Below are 22,139 nucleotides of genomic sequence, written 5' to 3' on the forward strand. Positions count from 1 at the left end.
AATGAGATCATGCGGGGCCCAAGAGCTTTTGCGTTCAACAAGCGCGTAGCAAAGCAGAACAATGAAACCACATGGTCGCACACGGGCTTTTTGCATTTGTCCCTTCATTCGTACCTTGAATTTCGTACATATGTTGAAACAAAGTTTTACGTATAATCCTGTTCGGAAACTGATTTGTTCGTGAACGAGATCATTCGTATGTCAAGGCGCTACTGTATATGAATAAGTATATGAACAGGAAGGGTTGGGGGGGATATGGGCCAAGTGCAAGCAAGTGGGGCAAGATCAGGTTAGGTTATCTGTTTGGCATGGATGAGTTGAACCTAAGGATCTGTGTCCGTGCTGTACATCTCTATAACTCAGAAGACAGCCCTTTTATATCCATGATTTGTAGGAGCTGGTGTTGGTCTTGGATGGACAAAGATATAAATCACACAACACCAGGTTATAGTCATATTTTCAAGCACTAGCTTTCGAAGTGCTGCTTCTTTATCAGAGCTTCGAAGATTAGTACCTTCATACCCAGTGCCCATTCTCTGCACTACCTCCAATACCGTTATTTCTTTCCTTTGATAAGGGGCCCAAAAGCACCTTATGTATTTCTTCTCACAACAGGTGCCAAAGTGGCAATTTCTGTACTGCTAGACATTCAACTCCTAGATTACAACAAACACTGTGGTCAAAAGTAGCCAAGGTTTGCACTAAAGGAACCTCTCCGATTTAAAGTAATCTCCACATTTTTGAAGGAATCTTGATTGGAATCTGGGAAATATATGAACCTCCATCTTCACCTGTAAGGAAGGAACAGACAATCCTTGCAAAATCTGGCCCAATGTCTTTGAACCTTGGTGATTAATTTATGTTAATCATCACTTTTTGAAGTTCAGGCATTCCCCTCTCATGACAATCTTCATCTCGATTGCTTTGTGCTTGTATGTGAAGTGTCTGAAAGGGTGTAGTAGAGAAGAGGCCTTTCAGCCCATCAAATCTACATCACTAAAATACACAATATTACCTGCACTACTCCCAATTTCCCATAGCCTTGAACGTGGTTACAGTTTCAAAAGAAGGGCTTAACAAATATGTGAGGGGGAGGAAACAATGTCAGGCTATGGGGGCAGAGCAGGAACGTGATATTAACAGGAGAGCTCCTCCACAGGTACAGCACTGGCAGGTTAGGTGAATGGCCTCAGCCTGTGCTCTCTAACCCTCCCACTGTAAAGAAGTCAGAAAGGATTATGAGGACTCCACACAACTTTGGGGAGTGTTTGGAGAGCAGTGGAGGGTGTGTGTGATCATGGGGAGTCTGAATTGGTCTGTTTGATTCACTGAATCAGCACCAACCATTCTGTTTCCTTCCAGTATCAGAATATGGACAGTAACCGAGGAGCTGTAGTGCGAAGAATGATTGACATTGCCAACACAGTCGACCTGGTGAGTATGAAGACTCTGTTCCCATACAGGTTCACCTTTCTCTGCTAAATCTCTGTTCAGTCTCTCCTTCCTATCAGGCAGGGCAGAATGACAATGCCATTAAATACAGCATTGTGGTAACCCATTGGAGAGTTGCAAATGTTATTCGCTTGTTCAAGAAAGGGAATAGGGACAACCCTGGGAATTACAGACCAGTCAGTCTTACATCTGCGTTGGGCAAATTATTGGGGAAGATTCTGAGAGACAGGACTAATGATTATTTAGAAAAGCATAGCTTGATTATAGATAGGTAGCATGGCTTTGGGAGGGGCAGGTTATGCCCCACAAGCCTTATTGAATCCTTTGAGGATGAGATAAATTACTTTGATAAAGATAGAGCAGTGAATGTGGTATATATGGACTTTAACAAGGTGTTTGATAAGGTTCCCCATGGTAGGCTCATGCAGAAAGTAAGGAGGCATGGGATACAGGAAAATCTGGTTATCTGGATACAGAACTGGCTGGCCCTAGAAGATAGAGGGTGGTAGTTGGTGGAAAGTATTCAGCTTGGAGCTCAGTGACCAATGGTGTTCCACAGGGATCAGTTCTGGGACCTCTGCTCTTTGTGATTTTTATAAATGACTTGGATGAGGAAGTGGAAGGGTGGGTTAGTAAGTTTACCAAAGACACAAAGGTTGGTGGAGTTGTGGATAGTGTGGAGGGCAGTTGTAGGTTGCAGTGGACATTGACAGATGCAGCGCTGGGCTGGCAGATGGGCTGGCAGATGGTGTTCAACCTTGAAAAGTGTGAAGTCATTCACGTTGGAAGGTCGAATTTGAATGTAGATTACAGGTTTAATGTTAAGATTCTTGGTAGTGTGGGTAATAGAATGACCTTGGAGTCCACCTCCATAGATCCCTCAAAGTTGCCGTCTAAGATGATAGGGTTGTTAAGAAGGCGTATGGTGTGTTGGCTTTCATTAACAGGGGGATTGAGTTTAAGAGCCACAAGGTTATGCTGCAGCTCTATAAAGCCCTGGTTAGACAACACTTAGAATATTGTGTCCAGTTCTGGTCACCTCATTATATGAAGGAGGTGGAAGGTTAAGAGAAGGTGCAGAAGAGATTTACCAGGATGCTGCCTGGGATGGACGGCGTGTTTTATGAAGAAAGGTTGAGGGAGCTCAGGCTTTTCTCATTGAAGTGAAGAGGGATGAGAGGTGACTTGATAGAGGAGTACAAGATGATGCGAGACATAGAAAGAGTGGATAGTTGGAAACCTTTTCCCAGGGTGGAAATTACTATATCCCTGTGTTCCCTTCCTATTCATGTATTGGTCCATTTGCTTTCACTCTCTCCTTTGGCAGCACATTCCAGGCACTCACCACCCTTTGTGCAAAATATTTGCCTCACACATCTCTTTTAAACTTCCCGCCCCACACCTTAAACCTGTGTCCCCCAGTAATTAGACCCTCCACCCTGTTTACCTGACACTTTCCACTCTATCCATCCATTCACAAACTTAGAAACTTCTGTCAGGTGACCCCGTAATTCCTGCCTTCCAGTGAAAACAGATTCCTGAAGAAGGGCTCATGCCCGAAACGTTGATTCTTCTGCTCCTTGGATGCTGCCTGACCGGCTGCACTTTTCCAGCAACACATTTTCAGTTCCAGTGAAAACGAGCCAGGTCTTTCCAATCTTTCTTCACAGCTAAAATCCCAATCCCAGGCAACATTGTGGTAAACCTTTTGTGTACCCTCTCCAAAATATCCACATCCTCCTGGTAGTGTGGTGACCAGAACCGTACGCAATATTCAAGTGTGGCCGAACTAAAGTTCTGTAAAGCTACAGTATAGCTTGCCTATCGTTATACACAATGCCCCTTCTATTGAAGGCAAGTATACTATCGACCTTTTTTACTACCTCATCTATCTGTGCTGCCACCTTCAGTTATCTGTGAACCTGCACACCCAGATCCCTCTGTATATCAATTCTCCCAAGGGTTCTGCCATTCACTGTATAATTTCCACTCTGCTTGACCTTCCAAAATATATCACCACACATTTGTCCGGATTAAACTATTTCTGCCATTTTTCTGACCATAACTCAGACTGATCTATATCCTGCTGTATTCTCTGTCAGTCCTCCTGATTATCTGCAACTCCACCAATCTTTGTATTGTCCACAAAGTTACTAAATACACCAGTGACATTTTCCTCCAAATCGTTTATGTAGACCATGAACAACAGAGCTTCCAGCACTGATCCCTGAGGAACACCACAAGTCACAGTACTCCATTCCGAAAAGCATCCTTCCACTGCTACGCTTTGTCTCTTATGACTAAGCCAATTCTGTGTCCATCCTGCTAGCTCACCTCCAAAACATGTGACTTCACCTTTTGTACCAGTCTGCCATGAGGGACCTTATCAAAGGTTTTACCAAGGTCCATGTTGACATCATAAAACACCTCAAAAAACTTGATCAGGTTAGTGAAGCACAATTTTCCCCCACACAAAGTCCATTTGCTTCTAAATACATATCGATCTTGTCCCGAAGAACCTTTTCCAATAATTCCCGACCACCAACGTGAGGGTCATGGCAGAGTCAAATGTGGCTTTCAATGTGCAATGGGATCATTATAATAAGAAGAAAGATTTGCAGGCTGGAGGTGAAACTGAAGACATCACACTATTCTCTATCTGTAAAATCTGCCTTAGTGTCCTGTTCTGATACCACAACCTTGATAAATTGTCGTGATCTGTTTACCTTAATTAGTTTGTACATTTTTGGATAACTTATTATTTTGGTTCGAGCCTCGGCCTGCAATTCTTATACCTATCATGTTATGCCAATCATTTAGTGTGTCTCAAGCACCATATTATATTTAATTTTTTGTAATTATTTCCCTGCTTCATTTAATTGGATTATAGGTCATTCTTTCATTTGTTATTCAGCTGTTGATTCTTTACTCACACCGTCTAACACTCTTGGTCATCTGCAGAGATTTATTATTCGATACTCTGCTCACACTAGTGAGCTCTGCCCTTGATCTCTCTGCCTATAAACTCTATGACTGCGTGTTCTTCTCTTTCACTTCACCTGACAAAGGGATTGCGCTCCAAAAACTTGTGATTTTAAATAAGCCTGTTGGACTACAACCTGGTGTCGTGTGACTTCTGGCTAGAGGTGAAAGGCTGGGCAGTGAGACGAACTACATTGCTGTAGCAAAAAGACAATGATGTGCCATAAGAATTAGTGCTGGGGCCAGTGCTTTTCATCATTTATGTCAATGAATTCGATGTGAATATAGGGAGCACAGTTCGTAAGTTTGCAGATGACAGTAAAATAGGTGGTGCAGTGGACGGTGAAGAAGATTATCTCAGAATATAATGAGCTGTTGGCCGGATGGGCCAGAAGTGGCATTTGGAGTTTAATTTAGATAAACATGAGGTCTTGCATTTTGGTAAAGCAAATCAGGGAGGACTTATTCAGGAAATGGAAGGACTTTGGGAGTTTGAAGAACAAAGAGACCTCTGGGTGCAGGTGCACCTTTCTTTAAAAGTGGAGTTGCAGGGAGACAGGATGGTAAAGAAAGTGTTTGGCATGCTTGGTTGTAATATTGAGTAAAGACATTGGGATGTACAGGACACTGGTGAGGCCACCTTTGGAATACTGTATGCAATTCTGGTCGTACTTCTTTCAGCAGGATATAGTGAAATTTGAGATGGTTCAGAAAACATTTACAAGGACGTTGCAGGCAATGATAGGTTTGAGATAGAAGGGGTGGCTGAATCAGCTAGGGCATTTTTCCCTGGAGCATTGGAGGCTGAAGGGTAACCTTGTCAGCTGAAGGGTGAACTCCCTCTGGACTCGCTCCAGGGCCAATATATCCTTCCTGAGGTATGGGACCCAAAATTGCTCATAAATGTTGTCTGACCAGAGGCTTAGAAAACCTCCAAAGTACATCCCTGCTTTTATATCTAGTCCTCTCGAGATGAATGACAGCATTGTGTGCGCCTTCCTAACTACCAATTCCACCTGCAAGTTTACCTTAAGAGAAACGCCAAGTCCCTTTGCACTTCAGATTACTGAATATTTCTCTCCATTTACAAAATAATCCTTGCCTCAATTCTTCCTACCAAAGTGCATGATCTCACACTTTCCATCGCTGTATTTTAGCTGCCACTTCTTCACCCACTCTCTGAATCTGTCCAAATCTTTTTGCAGACTACCCGCTTCCTCAATACCTGCCCCTCCACCTATTTTGTATCATCGGCAAACTTAGCCAGAATGCCCTCAGTTCCTTGGTCCAAATCTTTCATGTTGCTATGGACCAGGCTAGCCCCCTCAAAACATTTCCAGAAAGTAGCCCAGCCCCTAACATTGCTAGTTGTTTTAAGCAGGTGAAAGGTAGATACACCAGGAGTGAATCAGCTGGTCAAATCACTTCATTTTAAACAAAACAGAATTTATTTACAAGATTACTGAATGAAACACAAAGAACAGAAAACAGAATACCAAATAACTTAACCTGTCCGAAAACCCAACGTATTATCCCACTTAATAATAATGCTCCAAAATACTTGCAACAATCCCCATAAACACCCCTTGGCACAAAAGGTAACATCAAACACAGGATCTTACAGAAGAGAAGTCAGAGAGAAAGAATCAGCTAGGACCTGCTTCTGGGTCCAGCCTTTCTTCACAACTTCCAAAACTAAACCAAGCCTGGCATAAGCTGAGCTGGGAGAACTGGCCACTCTCCCTACACAAGTGTTTTCTTTTACTTGAAAGCCTTCTGTCTGAGGCAGTATCTGTTAACTGTAAAAAAAGACCCTAAAATCTTTCCAAGCTCAGACTTTTCAGAAGCTGTGTCATTTACAACCTCTCTGAAAAATAAAAGGATGACTTAACCTTGTTAAAGGAACAGCTTTGTCACAAGGTAGGAAATGAAAAGTTGTGATCCCAATAGTGAGCCTTGTGGAGTACCACCAGTTACAGGCTTCCATCCTGAGAAGGGCCCTTTAATCCCCACTGTCTTCTGCCAGACAGTCAAGCTTCTATCCATGCTAGTACCTTGCCTCTAATGCCATAGCACTTATCTTACTCATGTCAGAATGAGTGGGTTTCCGTGCTGGACAGTTCTATGACTCTATATGAAAAGGACTTGAGGGGTAATTTTTTCACACAGAGGGTGGTTCGTGTTTGGAATGAGCTGCCGGGGAAATGGCAGAAGTGGTTACAATTACAATATTTGGAAGGCACCTGGATGTGTAAATGAATAGGAGGGGTTTGGAGGGATATGGGTCAGATGTGAGCAAATGGGACAACCTCAGTTTGGGATGTCTGGTCAAAGCGGATGAGTTGGACCAATGTTTCAGGTCAATTCAATCCCTTGAGTGACAGACACTTCTCCCTTTTTCAGTATTACAGACCATTCAACATTCGCATTGCTCTGATTGGAGTGGAGGTGTGGACCAGTGACCAAGTTCCCGTCAATATCCAAGCATCATCAACAATGAATCACTTCCTGAAGTGGAGGCAGGAAACACTTCTACCACGACTGCAAAATGACAATGCCCATCTCATCATGTGAGTACCTCACACCCATGAGGGAACCACAAATGTGCACAGTGCTTCAGCTGTGACTTAACCAAAGTTCTGCACAGCAGCAAGATAACCTCCTTGATCTTATAACTCGTCTCTAAAGTTGAATACCAAGGTCTCGGTCCCCTCTCTGTAACTGGATCCTCGACCTACTGCCTATAGACCGTAATGTGAAAGAACACGCGACAACACTACTTGCACTATAATCCTCAACACCAGTGACCGACGAGGCTGAGTACTCAGCCTCTTACTATATGTGACATCAAATATTTCTTCTGCAGCCTCTGTTACCTTGCTTACTTTTTCAATCATGACTCCCTCCCACCCACCCTCTCAGAACCACTTTCCTCGCCACCAACATTTGTCTCTTGGACACCCCGCCCTGTCTCTTACCTGCCCTGGACCTCTTCCTCTCCAACTGCTGCCGTGACACTAACCACTTGAACCTGCCCACCCCTCTCACCTGCTCTAAACTCTCACACTCACAATCACAATACACAGCCCTTCATTCACTCTGCTCCAATCCAACCTCACCATCAAACCATCAGACAAGGGGGCCACAGCAGCAGTTTGGCGCACTGACCTCTACATCTCTGAAGTCAGACACCAACGCACGGATGCTTCCACCGACTGCCCCCTTGACCAGAACCTTACCTCCCATCACCAAACTATCATTTCCAAGACCATCCACAACCTCATCACCTCAGGGGATTGTCCATCCACAGCCTCCAACCTCATATTCCCAGAATCCCGCACAACCAATTCCGACCTCTTACCCACAATTCACAAACCTGACTGCCCCAGTTGACCTATTGTCTCCAGCTGCTCTTGCCCCACCGAACTTGTCTCCTCATACTTTGACACCGTCTTGCCCCCCTCCCCCCCCTTGGTCAAAAAGTCCCCACACACATTCTGGACACCACCCACACCCTCCACCTCCTGCATGACTTTTGTTCCCCCAGCCACCAATGCCTCATTTTCACCATGGACATCGAGCCTCTATACACATCCATCCGCCATGACGAAGGGCTCCTAGCCCTTCGTTTCATCCTCTCCCACCACCCAATCACACCCCTCAACCAACACATTCATTCCATTGGCAGAACTTGTTCTTATACCAAACAACTTCTCCTTCGAATCCTCCCACTTGCTTCAGACCAAAAGGGCAGCCATGAGAACCCACATGGGCCCCAGTGAAACCTGCCTGTGCATAGGATACATGGAACAGTCCATCTTCCGCAGTTGCACCTGCATCATCCACCACCTCTTCCACTGTTACATTGATGACTGCTCCCATGAGGAGGTGGAACAGTTCATCAACATCACTAACACCTTCCACCCTGACCTTAAGTTCAGTTGGACCATCTCAGACACCTCAGTCCCCTTCCTAAACATCTCCACATCCATCTCCAGTGAATGCCTCAACACAAACATCTATTTCAAACATACTGATTCCCACGGTGACCCCGATTACACCTCCTCCCATCCCGCTCCCTGCAAAAACACAATCCCTTACTTCCAATTCCTCCTCCTTTGCTGTATCTGCTCCCAGGAGGAGCAATTCAACTCCAGAACATCCCAGACGGCCTCCTATTTCAAGGACCGCAATTGCCCCCTCACGTGATCAACAATGCCCTCCAGCACATCTCCACCACTTTCTGCACCTCCACCTGTGAATCCTACTCCTCCAAATATCCAGATTCAGCGCATTATCCTCTGCCATTTTCACCACCTACAATCAAACCCCATCACCAGAGAGATAGGTCCCTTGCCCTATCTGCATTCCACAGAGGCTCCCCTCTGGAGGTCCATGTGCCCCACCACTCCACACTCCATATCTGGTACCTTCTCTTCCTGCCGCAAGCGATGTAAAACCTATGCCCACACCACTCCCTTCACGTCGTCCAAGGCCCCAAAGAATCTTTTCACATCCACAGAGATTTTCCTGCACATCCACCCACCTCATCCCCTGTATTAAGACCATAAGACCATAAGACATAGGAGTGGAAGTAAGGCCATTCGGCCCATCAAGTCCACTCCGCCATTCCATCATGGCTGATGGGCACTTCAACTCCACTTACCCGCATTCTCCCCGTAGCCCTTAATTCCCCGAGACAGCAAGAATCTATCAATCTCTACCTTGAAGACATTTAGCGTCCCGGCCTCCACTGCACTCTGCGGCAATGAATTCCACAGGCCCACCACTCTCTGGCTGAAGAAATGTCTCCGCATTTCTGTTCTGAATTTACCCCCTCTAATTCTAAGGCTGTGTCTACGGGTCCTAGTCTCCTCACCTAACGGAAACAATTTCCTAGCATCTACCCTTTCCAAGCCATGTATTATCTTGTACGTCTCTATTAAGTCTCCCCTTAATCTTCTAAACTCCAATGAATACAATTCCAGGATCCTCAGCCGTTCCTCATATATTAGACCTACCATTCCAGGGATCATCCGTGTGAATCTCCGCTGGACACGTTCCACTGCCAGTATGTCCTTCCTGAGGTGTGGGGACCAAAACTGGACACTCCAAATGGGGCCTAACCAGAGCTTTATAAAGTCTCAGTAGCACAATGGTGTTTTTATATTCCAACCCTCTTGAGATAAGTGACAACATTGCATTCGCTTTCTTAATCACAGACTCAACCTGCATGTTGACCTTTAGAGAATCCTCGACTAGCACTCCCAGAACCCTTTGTACTTTGGCTTTACAAATTTTCTCACTGTTTAGAAAGTAGTCTGTGCTTTTATTTTTTTTGCCAAAGTGCAAGACCTTGCATTTGTTCACATTGAATTCCATCAGCCATTTCCTGGATCACTCTCCCAAACTGTCTAGATTCTTCTGCAGCCTCCCCACTTCCTCAGTACTACCTGCCTGTCCACCTATCTTCGTATCATCGGCAAACTTTGCTCGAATGCCCCCAGTCCCTTCATCCAGATCATTAATATATAATGCGAACAGCTGTGGCCCCAACACTGAACCCTGCGGGACACCGCTCATCACCGGCTGCTATTCTGAAAAAGAACCTTTTATCCCAACTCTCTGCCTTCTGTCAGACAGCCAATCCTCAATCCATCCCAGTAGCTCACCTCGAACACCATGGGCCCTCACCTTGCTCTCAATGTGGTCTTCTCTACACTGAGGAGACAGAATGCTAACTCATGGAACTTTTCAGAGAACATCTCCGGGACACATGCACCCAACAAACCCATCATCTTGTGATCGACTACTTCAACTCCCCCTCCCACTCCACCAAGAACAAGCAAGTCCTGGCCCTCCTCCATCACCAAGTCCAAGCCTCATGACATTGGAGGAAGAATGCCTCATCATCTGCCTTGGGACCCTCCGACCACATGGCAACAAGGTCGATTTCATCAGTTTCCTCATTTCCCCAGCCCCTCACGTCATCCCAGATCCAACCTTCCAACTTGGCACTGCTCTCTTAACCACCTGTTCATTTCCTTCCCACCTATCAGCTCCATCTCCCCACCTGCATTCACCTATCATCTTCTTATCTACCTCCTCCCCCAAGCCTCACCCCCGCCCTCCTATTTATCTCACAATTCTCTTCCACCCCCACCCCCCCAAACATTCCTGATGAGAGCTTATGCCTGAAACATTGACTCTCCTGCTCCTCGGATGCTGCCTGACCTGCCTTGCATTTCCAGTGCCACACTTTTCAAATCTGACTCTCCAGCAACTGCACTCTTCACTTTTTCTTATTCATATGCATAGTCCAATTGAGGTTTGGGTCAATGGTAATCCCAAGATGTTGATAGTAGGGCATTCCGCGTTGATAACACCATAGAATGTCAAAGGATAGAGGTTTGATTCTTTCTCATTGGTGATGGTCATAGACGTGCATGTCTGCAGCGTGTACGTTACTTACCTCTTATCATCCAAAGTCTGGAAATTGTCCAGGATTTGTTGCATTTGTACTTGCACTGCTTCAGTACCTGAGGAGTCACCAATGGTGCTGATCATCTCTTCCGCTGACCTTATGATAGAGCTCATTAATGAAGCAGCTGAAGATGATTGGGCTGAGGACGCTTTCCTGAAGTACTCCTGCCTGCAGAGATGTCATGGAGATGACTGATTTCCAACAACCACAACCATCTTCCAATCTTCCAGCTTTCCCTCGATATCCATTGATTCCAGTTTTGCTCCAGCTCCTTGGTGTCAAAAAAGTGTAGTGATGGAAAAGCACAGCAGGTCAGGCAGCTTCTGAGGAGCAAAAGAATCGATACTTTGGGCATGTACATTCTTCATGAAGGACCTCTGCCCAAAACGTCGATTGTCCTGCTCCTCGGATGCTGCCCGACCTGCTGTGCTTTGCCAGCACCACACTTTTCGACTCTGATCTCCAGCATCTGCAGTCCTCACTTTCCCCTTGAGCTCCTTGGTGTCACACTCAGTCAAATGCAGCCTTGATGCCAACAACTGTCATTCACCTCCCCTCTGCAATTCAGCTCTTTTGGCCATGTTTGAATCAAGGTTGGAATGAGGTCTGGAACTGAGTGGCCCTGGAGAATCACATACTGGACGTCACTGAGCAGGTTATTGCTGAGCAGGTGCTGCTTGATAGCACTGTCGATGACCCCTTCCATCACTTTACTGATGATCGAGAATAAATGATGAGGTTATAACTGGCTGGGTTACTGGTTCCCTTTATCCATTGTGGTTGAAACATCCTCAAATTTCTCGATTAAATTAGTCAACACGATTTCTTTTTCAGGAACCCATGCTGACTCTCCTTGATTAGATGATGAATTTCCAAATGTTCTGCTATGATTTCCTTAATAATTGATTCCAATACTTTTCCAGTTATAGATGAAAGGCTAATCAGTCTGCAGTTCCCTGCTTTTTGCCTCCCTTACTTTTTGAATAGCAGTGTCACAATGGCAGTTTTCCAGCCTCTGTTACTTCTCCAAACTCAAGGATCTTTGGAAAATTACAACCAATGCATCCATTATCTCTGTATCTGCTCTTTTATGATCCTAGGATTCAAGCCATCAGGGGCAGGGGGACCTTTTTGCCTATTGCCTCGTTAGTTGGTCTAATACTACTTCTCCAGTGATGGTGATGTTACTTCATTCCTCCCCTGTATTCTTCAGTCCTTAATCCAATGGTCCAAACTTGCAGACTGAGTCAAAGTTCCAACTTGCTGCTAGAACTGGGTGCCTGATGGCAGAAGCAGTGATTTTGGTCCCAGTGCAGGGTCCTGCAGCATCAGCAGTGGCTGCATCATCAAGGTCAACCCAGCGTGAAAACATGGTGGCACTGGTGGAAGTGAGATGGCACCAGAGAGTGTTGCAGTGGCTGCAGTGTGGTGAGCTTCACAGTATGGACTCAAGGACCAGGGTAGAGGAGCTGAGCTAGAAACAAGAGCTGTACCAAAGACCACCTCACTTTGTCAAGATTATAAGATGAACTTCATTGTTTATTTTAGTTTATTATCTATGTTTTGGTTTACTTTCTGGGTTTTAAGAGGTCGCTGCACAGTGATGTCATTAAACAACACTTTTCACTGTGATAAATACATGACACAAGAAATTAATCAAATCAAAGTTGTTCAAAGTATATTCCACTGTAAAGTCGTTGCAAAATATCTGTTCAACTCCTCTGTCATTTCCTTCTTCTCCAAAGCTGTTTCTCTTGATTCATTTTCTAAGGGGCTAAGGTTCATTGTGACCTCTTCTTCCTTTTTATAGATTTAAAAAGCTCTAATTCACAATATTTAAATCCTTGCTAGCTTGCCCTCATCGTTTATTTTCTACATCTTTATTATCTTTTTAGCTCGTCTTTGTAGATTGTGTATTTATCCAAGTCTTAGATTAGATTCCCTAGAGGGTGCGGACAGGTCATTTGGCCCAACAAGTCCACACTAACCCCTCTGAAGAGTAACCCACCCAGACCCATTTCCCTCGACTGTAGCACCTAACACTATAGACAATTTAGCATGGCCAATTCACCTTCCTTGAACATCCTTGGACTGGGGGAGGAAACCAGAGCACCGGAAGGAAACCCATACAGAAACAGGGAAATGTGCAAACTCCACATGCAGTCTTTGGGATTGTCACTGATTTTGGCCATTTGTTTAGAATCCCTACAGAAACAGCATTTAGCCCAACAAGTTCACATCCGATCCTATCTCTGCAACCCTGTATTTCCCTTGGCTAATTCATCTAACCTACACCTCCCTGAATACTATGGGCAATTTTATGTTGCCAATTAACCTAACCAGCATATCTTTGTGGGAGGAAACCAGAGCACCCAGTGGGAACCCAGACATACGTGGAGAGAAAGTACCACCTCTACACAGACAGTTGCCTGAGGGAGGAATCGAACCCAAGACCCTGGTGCAGTGAGGCAGCAGTGTTAACCACTGAGCTACCATGCTGTCCTCCTTCTATACCTTTTCTTTCAACTTAATGCTCTCCTTAATGTCCTTGGTTAGCCATAGTTGGGCATATCTGTCTCTGAGAATCCCCTTCTTGGGGGGATGCTAGTGTACCAGCTCCTGGATGTGCTTGGATAGGGGCACAAATATTTCTGGAGCACAAGTCATGACTTACACGCAAAGCTGCAGGAACTCCTTGGCCTTTACAAAAGATGAATGCTCTGTCAGTATTTCTTGAGTCTAGGACAGTGTTCTATTAATGGTGATTTCTCTTTTACAGAGGGGGCCGTTTTGACGAAGGTATTGTAGGTTTGGCACCTTTAGGTGCTATGTGTTCACCAAGACTTTCTGGAGGAGTAAACTCAGTGAGTATTCTCTCGCTCTTCTATTTTCTTACTCACTGTGGATTGTAACACCCTGCTCTCATCTAAGATTGACCAGAACATTTACTTCAACAAAACTTAAAATAAACGTGGATCAACATCAATTAACAGAGCAATTGCTATCACTGTACATGTACCTAGCCTTTGTCTACTTTGAGCAACTGGATCTAACCTTTGCTTTTTTTCAGTCTTCTGCCCGTACATCACTGGGTAATCATAGAATCCCTACAGTGTGGAAACAAGCCCTTTGGCCCTAAAAGTCCACACCGACCCTCTGAACAGTAACCCACCCAGACCCACACTGCCACATTAAACGCCTAACCTACACATCTCTAAACACAATGGACAACTTAGCCTGGCCAATTCACCTAATCTGCACATAGAACATAGAACATTACAGCGCAGTACAGGCCCTTCAGCCCTCGATGGTGCACTGACCTGTGGAACCAATTTGAAGCCTATCTATCCTACACTACTCTATTTTCATCCATATGTCTATCTAATGACTATTTAAATGCACTTAAGGTTGGTGAGTTGAGAGTGAGGTGCTGGAAAAGCACAGCAGGTCAGGCAGCATCTGAGGAGCAGGAGAATCGACGTTTCGGGCCGGAGCCCTTCATCAGGAATGAGGCTGGGAACCTCAGGGGTGGAGAGATAAATGGGAGTGGGGAGGGGCTTGGGGGGGGGGGGAAGGTAACTGAAGGTGCAATAGGTGGATGGAGATGGGGGTAAAAGTGATAGGTCAGACGGGAGGGTGGAGAGGATAGGTGGGAAGGAAGATGGACAGGTGGAACAGGTCATGAGGGCGGTGCTGAGCTGGAAGATTGGAACTGGGGTAAGGTGGGGAGGGGGACTGAGGAAACTAGTGAAATCCACATTGATGCCCTGGGGTTGGATGGTCCCGAGGCAGAAGATGAGGCGTTCTTCCTCCAGGCGTTGGGTGGTAAGGGAGTGGTGATGGAGGAGATCCAGAACCTGCATTTCCTTGGCTGAGTGGGAGGAGGAGTTGAAGTGTTCGGCCACGGGGTAGTGGGGTTGGTTGGTGCGGGTGTCCCAGAGAGGCTGTCTGAAGCGCTCTGTGAGGAGGAGTCCAGTTTCCCCAACGCAGAGGAGACCATATTGGGAGAAAGGAAATGCAGGTGAAACTTTGAAGGATGTGGAAGGCTCTTTTGTGGTCTTTGATGGTGGTGAGGGGGGAGGTGTGGGTGCAGTTTTTGCAATTCCTGTGGTGACAGGAGAAGGTGCCAGGACGGGAGGGTGGGTTGTTGTTGGGGGGGGGGAGGGGCGAGGACCTGCTGAGGGAGTCGCAGAGGGAACGGTCTTTATGGAAAGCGGATAGGGGTAGGGAGGGAAATATATCCCTGGTGGTGGGGTCTGTTTGTAAGTGGTGGAAATGATGGAGAATGATTTGATATACGGAGGTTGGTGGGGTGGAAGGTGAGGATAAAAGGGGGTTCTGTCCTTGTTGCAGATAGAGGGATGGGGGCGGAGGTGCAGGAAATGGATGAGATGCGCTGGAGGGCATCATCAACCACGTGGGAGGGGAAATTGCGGTCTTTAAAGAAGGAGGCCATCTGGTGTGTTCTGTGGTGAAACTGTTCCTCCTGGGAGCAGATACGGCAGAGGCAGAGGAATTGGGAACACGGGATGGCATTTTTGCAGGTAGGGTGGGAAGAGGTGTAATCCAGGTAGCTGTGGGAGTCGGTGGGTTTGTAAAAAAGTGTGTTGAGTCAGTCATCATTGATGGAGATGGAGAGGCCCAGGAAGAGGAGGGAGGTGTCAGAGATGGTCCAGGTGAATTTAAGGTCAGGGTGGAATGTGTTAGTGAAGTTGATGAACTGATCAACCTCCTCGCGGGAGCATGAGGTGATTGCAGCAGTCGTCAATGTAGCGGAGGAAGACGTGGGGAGTGGTGCTGGTATAACTACTTAAGATGGACTGTAGCCAACAAAGAGACAGGCATAGCTGGGGCCCATACGGGTGCCCATGGCTATCCCTTTGGTCTGGAGGAAGTGGGAGAATTCAAAGGAGAAATTGTTAAGGGTGAGGACCAGTTCAGCCAAATTAATGAGTGTGTCGGTGGAAGGGTACTGATGGAGACGTCGGGAGAGGAAGAAACGGAGGGCTAGGAGGCCCTAGTCATGGCGAATGGAGGTGTAGAGGGATTGGATGTTCATGGTGAAGATGAGGCTTTGGGGGCTGGGGAAACGGAAATCTTGGTGGAGGGCGTGGGTGATGTCTCGAACGTATGTGGGGAGTTCCTGGATCGGGGGATAGAACAGTATCAAGGTAGGTGGAGGTGAGTTCATTGGGCAGGAGCAGGCTTAAATGATGGGTTGGATCACTGAAGGCACACTGATGATGTTACCTAGAATCTGTAAAGCTTATTGAGTTCTATGAGATTGTGACTAAACAGGTGGATGAGGGTAAAGGGGTTGATGTGGTGTATATGGATTTCAGTAAGGCATTTGATAAGGTTCCCCATGGTAGGCTATTTCAGAAAATATGGATCCATGGGATTGAAGGTGATTTAGCAGTTTGCATCAGAAATTGGCTAGCTGAAAGAAGACATAGAGTGGTGGTTGATGGGAAATGTTCATCCTGGAGTTCAGTTACTAGTAATTTACCACAAGGATCTGTTTTGGGGCAACTGCTGTTTGTCATTTTTTATAAATGACCTGGATGAAGATGTAGAACAATGGGTTTGTAAATTTGCGTATGGCACTAAGGTTGATGGAGTTGTGACCAAAGGATGTTGCAGGTTACAGAGGGACATAGATAAGCTGCAGAGCTGGACTAAGAGGTGGCAAATGGACTTAAATATGGAAAGGTGTGAGGTGATTAACATTAGAAGGTGCAACAGGAATAAACAGTACTGGGATAATGGTTAGATTCTTGGTAGTGCAGATGAGCAGAGAGATTTCAGTGTCCACACACATAGATTCCTGTAAGTTGCTACCCAGGCTTTTCCAGTAGACCCAGACCGATAAATAGCACGTGGAATAGAACAGAAACACTTCACTGGGGGCAGACTGATGATGTTACCTAGAATGGTGACAACACGTCTGTAAACAAATTTACCAGCTCAGTGAGCTATTCAACAACCTCATTCACAATCTGAGCTACAAATCTTCTCAAGAACTTGATCCCTCTTGTAGCTCTTCTGATTTCCCTCTTAAATGTGGTCCTACATGTATTATAGTCATCTCAGGATGACTATAAAATATGTAGGAGCCCAATAGCTTCAACCCAATGCCTGCGTTATTCTTTTTCCTGACCTGAGCCTCAATATCCCATTGTCAGCATCCCTAAACCTGCCAGCTTTTCCCTTCACTCTAACAGGGACGTACTGTCCCTGCTTCTTGACAAAACACTTTTAAAAGCCTCCCATTTTCCAATTATTCTCTTTTCTTCAAACCGACTCAACTACTCAACCTCTGCTAGATCTTGCTCAATGGCCCCAAAATTGGCCATGTTCCAGTTTAGCCCCTTAACCCTTGGACCTGTCCTATTTTTTCCCATAGCTATGTTAAAACTGATTTGGAGATGCTGATATAGAACTGGGTGTACAAAGTTAAAAATCTCACAATACCAGGTTATAGTCCAACAGGTTTAATTGGAAGCACTAGCTTTCAGAGTGTTGCTCCTTCATCAGGTGGTTGTGGAGTATAAGATCGTAGGACACAGAATTTATAGCAAACGTTTACAGTGTGAGGTAACTGAAATGATGTATTGAAAAAGACCTGGATTGTTTGTTCAGTCTCTCATCTTTTAGAATGGGCATGTTGGTTTCAGTTCTTTCATATGTAAATTCCAGAACTTGCTTAAAGTTACATCTCAAGTGAACTTTGACATGTTGGCCCAGATAATGCATTGAAGGTGTGAGGTTCCTGTGTGAGGCTGCCTGTGCCCCAGTGTTCAGACTGATTCTAATTAAAAAAGGGATTTACAGAATCTTACATGGATTCATGCAGTTTTTCAGCAAAATAAAATATAACTCTGCAAGTACAAATTCACCCCACAAACTTATATGTGCATGTGTGCACATGGGTGTGTGTGTCCGGGGGGTATGAGTGTCTGTGAGAGAGGGTGCGTATATGTATGTGTATGCGTGTGAGTGTAAAGGGGTATAAGTCTGTGAGAAGTTGCGTGTGTGAGTGTATGTGTATGTGTATGAGGGGGAGAACTTGTGTGTGAGAGAGGGTCTTTGTGACCCTCTATCTATATTTCCTGCAGCTTTGGGAAAGCAACCAACATAATCAAAGATCCCTCCGACTCTGGTAACACTTGCTTCTACCCTCTTCTGCTGGGCAGAAAAAGTAAAAGTTTGAATACACATATGAACAGATTTAAGAACAGGTTCTTCCCTGTTTGTATCTGTCTTTTGAACAGACCTCTCCAATGTTAATTCTGGTCTCTCTCTCTGCACCTTCTCTGTGGTTGTAACACTGCATTCTGCAGTGTTCTGCCACCCTGATAGACTTTGTATGGTAGATCTGCCTGAATAGCCTGCAAAGCAATACTGTACAATGTATCTCAGTATATGTGACAACAATAAATCGATTAATATGTTCGAGTTTTGCCAGATGGGATCTTTTTGCGCCCACAGTCTGATGTTGTCTGTAGTGACTGGAAGGGTGGCCAGAAATCTTAAAATCAGAATGGACTCTTTCTGGTGAATCAGCCAGTGAGAGGTGGGCTAAGGCATCCACATTTGCTAATGGGCCTCCTCGATTGTATTTCACCTTGTAATTGGACCCAATTAGAATGAGAGCTCACCATTGAATTTGACCTGAAGCTGTATGTGTGGCGAGGCCTTGGCCTTCCAGTAATCCTAGTATCGGTTGGTGGTCCGTTACAATTACTATTATGGAACTTTCTTACACCAAAGATAACTGTAAAACCTTCCATTTCTATGTGGGCATATTTGCTCTCTGCATCAGGCAAACTCCAGGAAGTATACGTTGTTAGGCGTTTCTCTCCATTGTGAGCCAACACTATCCCAGTTCTCAATCTTCAAGCCAATCATGTTTTTGGCAACTATATGAACCTTTTCCTTGAAGCTAATAAAATCTCTACAGACTTCATTTTTCCTCTTTCCTCTCAGGACAACCGGCCCAGCCATTTGGTCGCTTCTGCGATCCTTGCGCATGAAATGGGACACAATTTTCAGATGAGCCATGATGATTCTTCTCGGAAATGTAAATGCGCAGACAGGTTCGCTGGCTACTGCATCATGGAAGCAGGACTTGGGTGAGGAATATATTCAAACATTGTGAAAAGCCATTGGGCGATATCATTCTGATTATAATATTTAGGAGTGAGAACTGAGAGGAGGTTAAAAGGACAGAAAATATATTAGGATGTAAATAATCAGATAACACTGAAGAAAACCCAAAGTCTTTTACTGATCTCTGTCATCAGTGAAATCCTGAAAGAGTCTTGAACACTGCATGTTGTCCTCCTGTGACATATTGAGGCTTGGGCTGTAAAACGGCAAGTAACATGTGAGCGACCCAAATGCCAGGCAATGGTCATGTCCACCCAGAGAGCATCTACCCATCGCATCTTGATATTCAATGGCATTGCAATCAGTGAAAGACTACTATCAACATCTTTGGTATTATCATTGACCAGAAACTCGACTGGAATAGCAAAATGAACACAATGGCTACAAAAGCTGGCCAGAGCGTAGATAACCAGCAGTGGGTAGATTACCTCTTGACTCATTCCTAATGAAGGGCTTTTGCCTGAAACAGCGATTTTCCTGCTCCTCAGATGCTACCTGCCTAGCTGTGCTTTTCCAGCACCATTCTAATCTTGTTCCCAAAGTCTGTCCATCAGGACAGTGATGCAATATACCCTGTCTGCCTGGATACAGCTCCAAGAACACTCAAAAAGCTTGATATCATTCAGGAGAAAGCAGCCACTGAATTGGCACTCCCTCCACAAACAAACAATCCCTCCACTATCGAGGCTCAGTAACAATAGTGTATCCCAGATATACTGCAGGAATTCATGGAAGATCCTCAGACAGTACCTTCCAAACCTATGATCACTACCATCTCGAAGGATAAGGAATTACATTATTAGAGTTTTTTTTATTAGAATCCCACCCAACAAGTCCACACTGACCCTCCGAAGAGTATCTCACCCAAACCTATTCCCCTATGTTTACTCCTGACTAATATCCCTAACTTACGTATCCCTGAACACTTTGGGCAATTTGGCATGTCAATTTACCCTAACCTGCACATCTCTGAATTGTGGGAGGAAACCGGAGCATCCAGAGAAAACCCACGCAGACGCAGGGACAATGTGCAAACTCCACACAGACAGTTGCCCGAGGCTGGAATTGAACCTGAGTCACTGGCTCAGTGAGGCAGCAGTGCTCACCACAGAGCTACTGAGCTGCCCCTCGCAGGTATATCGGAAACCCACCACCTCCAAGCTTCATACTTTCACCGTCGCTTGTACTCTGAGGACTGTCAAATGTTGGAAGGATGAAAACAAAATTCTTGAAATATGCAGGTTTGACAACATCCTGTGGAGAGTGATAGACTCATACAGCACAGGAACAGACCCTTCGATCTGACATGTCTGCACCGACCAGACATCCCAATCTGACTTCACCCAATTTGCCAGTATTTGATCCATATCCATCTGAACCTTTCAATTCATGTACCCATCTAGATGGCTTTTAATTGTTGTAATTGTACCAACTTCCACCACTTCTTCTGGCAGCTTGTTCCTAACATGCACCATCCTCGACATAAAAAAGTCAAACCTCAGGTCCTTTTTAAATCTTTCCCCTCTCACCTTAAACCTATAAGAGAATAAGAGTCAACATATCAGTTGGATGATCTTTCAGTAAGACTGGGAAAAGAGACACAACTGTCATAATATCAAATAAGAGGAAATCTTAGCCTTTATCTCAATCCAAAGCATATCCACAACAAGTGGATTTCTTCACGTCACTGGGTCAAAATCCTGGAATTCCTTCCCTCAAGGCATTTTGGTCAACCTAAAGCACATGGATTGCAGTGGTTTTAATCTGTGATCCTTGGTTCTGGATTCCCCTGTCAAATCCTATTTTATAGTTTTCTTTGAGATACCTGCTTATTCTTTTAAACTCCAGTGAATATAACTGATCCAGTCTCTCTTCACACATTTGCTCATGCTTCAGTTAATGATCCAAGGAGTAAATCTTTTGTCATTCTGTTTGAAATTTGACCCCTAAATGGTCATTGCATTACACTCCTGCTGCCAAGCTCCCAGGTAAATTCCAATCACAACATTTTTATTTCTCTTTTTTCTCTAACCACTATGAATTGTGGATATTGTGGAAAATTAAACTGTATGGAATTTAGGCAGTGTACTGAGATGGATACAAAAGTTGGTAAGAAGATGTGAAACAAGCAGTAGGAACAAATGGGCCTTTCTCTGAATGGTAGGCAGTGATTCATGGGAAACTGCAGGTATTTCGGGCCACAACTATTCATGATATATATTAATGCATAATCTCAAAGTGTGCAGACAACACAAAGCTGGTTGGAATGGTGAGCTGTGACAAGGATGCACAAATATTGTAACATGATTTCAACAGCCTTAGTGAGAGGATTTGAGAACAGGAACAAGAATGTCTTTCTGCAATTATGCAAGGGAATTGGGGAGGCTACACCTGAAATGTGTGCAGTTTTAGTCTCCTTGCCTGAAGAAGGATGTTCTTACTATAGAGGAACTGCAGCGAACATCTACCAGTTTGATTTCTGGGATGACAGGACTGGCGTATGAGGACAGACTGAATTGATTCGGATTCTATTCACTGGAATTTAGAAGAATGGGGTGGGGGGGGGGGGAAGTCTCAATTGATGCTGTCAAAATTCTCATAGGATTACACAGGCTAGATGCAGAAAGGATGTTCTCCATGATGGGTGAGTCCAGAACCAGGAATCATAGTTTAAATATATGGGGTAAACCTTTTAGGACTGAGATGAAGAGAAATTTCTTCACCTAGAGAGTGGTGAGTCTGCGGAATTCACTGCCACAGGAACTGTGTGAGGTCAAAATATTGTGTGTTTTCAAGAAGGAGATAGATATAGCTTTTGTAGCTAAAGGGATTAAAGGATATGGGGGAGAGCAGAATTACAGTGTTGAGCTCAACGATCAGCCATGTTCACATTGAATGGTGTTGCATGCTTGAGGAGTCGAATGATTTACTCTTGCTCCTCGCTTCTCTGCTTCTCTGCATTCAAACCATCTCCAGCTTCTAACAAAACCATCTCTAGCATGGTATAAAGAGGGTGAAACAATCCCACAACTTATGGAGTTCAGCACAT

The 22,139-nt window shown here is 44.9% G+C and overlaps 1 protein-coding gene across 1 annotated transcript in view; it reads left to right on the forward strand.

Annotated features, from left to right (window-relative positions):
• The window catches only part of LOC140480821 (disintegrin and metalloproteinase domain-containing protein 12-like), a 228,118-nt gene that overhangs the window by 110,015 nt on the left and 95,964 nt on the right, over positions 1–22,139 (forward strand). The window contains exons 8-11 of the mRNA XM_072576260.1: positions 1,363–1,434; positions 6,838–7,004; positions 13,698–13,782; positions 18,908–19,053. Of these exons, the coding sequence (XP_072432361.1) occupies positions 1,363–1,434; positions 6,838–7,004; positions 13,698–13,782; positions 18,908–19,053 (470 nt within the window). The remainder of the gene's footprint in view (positions 1–1,362; positions 1,435–6,837; positions 7,005–13,697; positions 13,783–18,907; positions 19,054–22,139) is intronic.

The sequence above is a fragment of the Chiloscyllium punctatum genome, chromosome 1 (assembly GCF_047496795.1).
Source record: "Chiloscyllium punctatum isolate Juve2018m chromosome 1, sChiPun1.3, whole genome shotgun sequence".
NCBI lineage: Eukaryota > Metazoa > Chordata > Chondrichthyes > Orectolobiformes > Hemiscylliidae > Chiloscyllium > Chiloscyllium punctatum.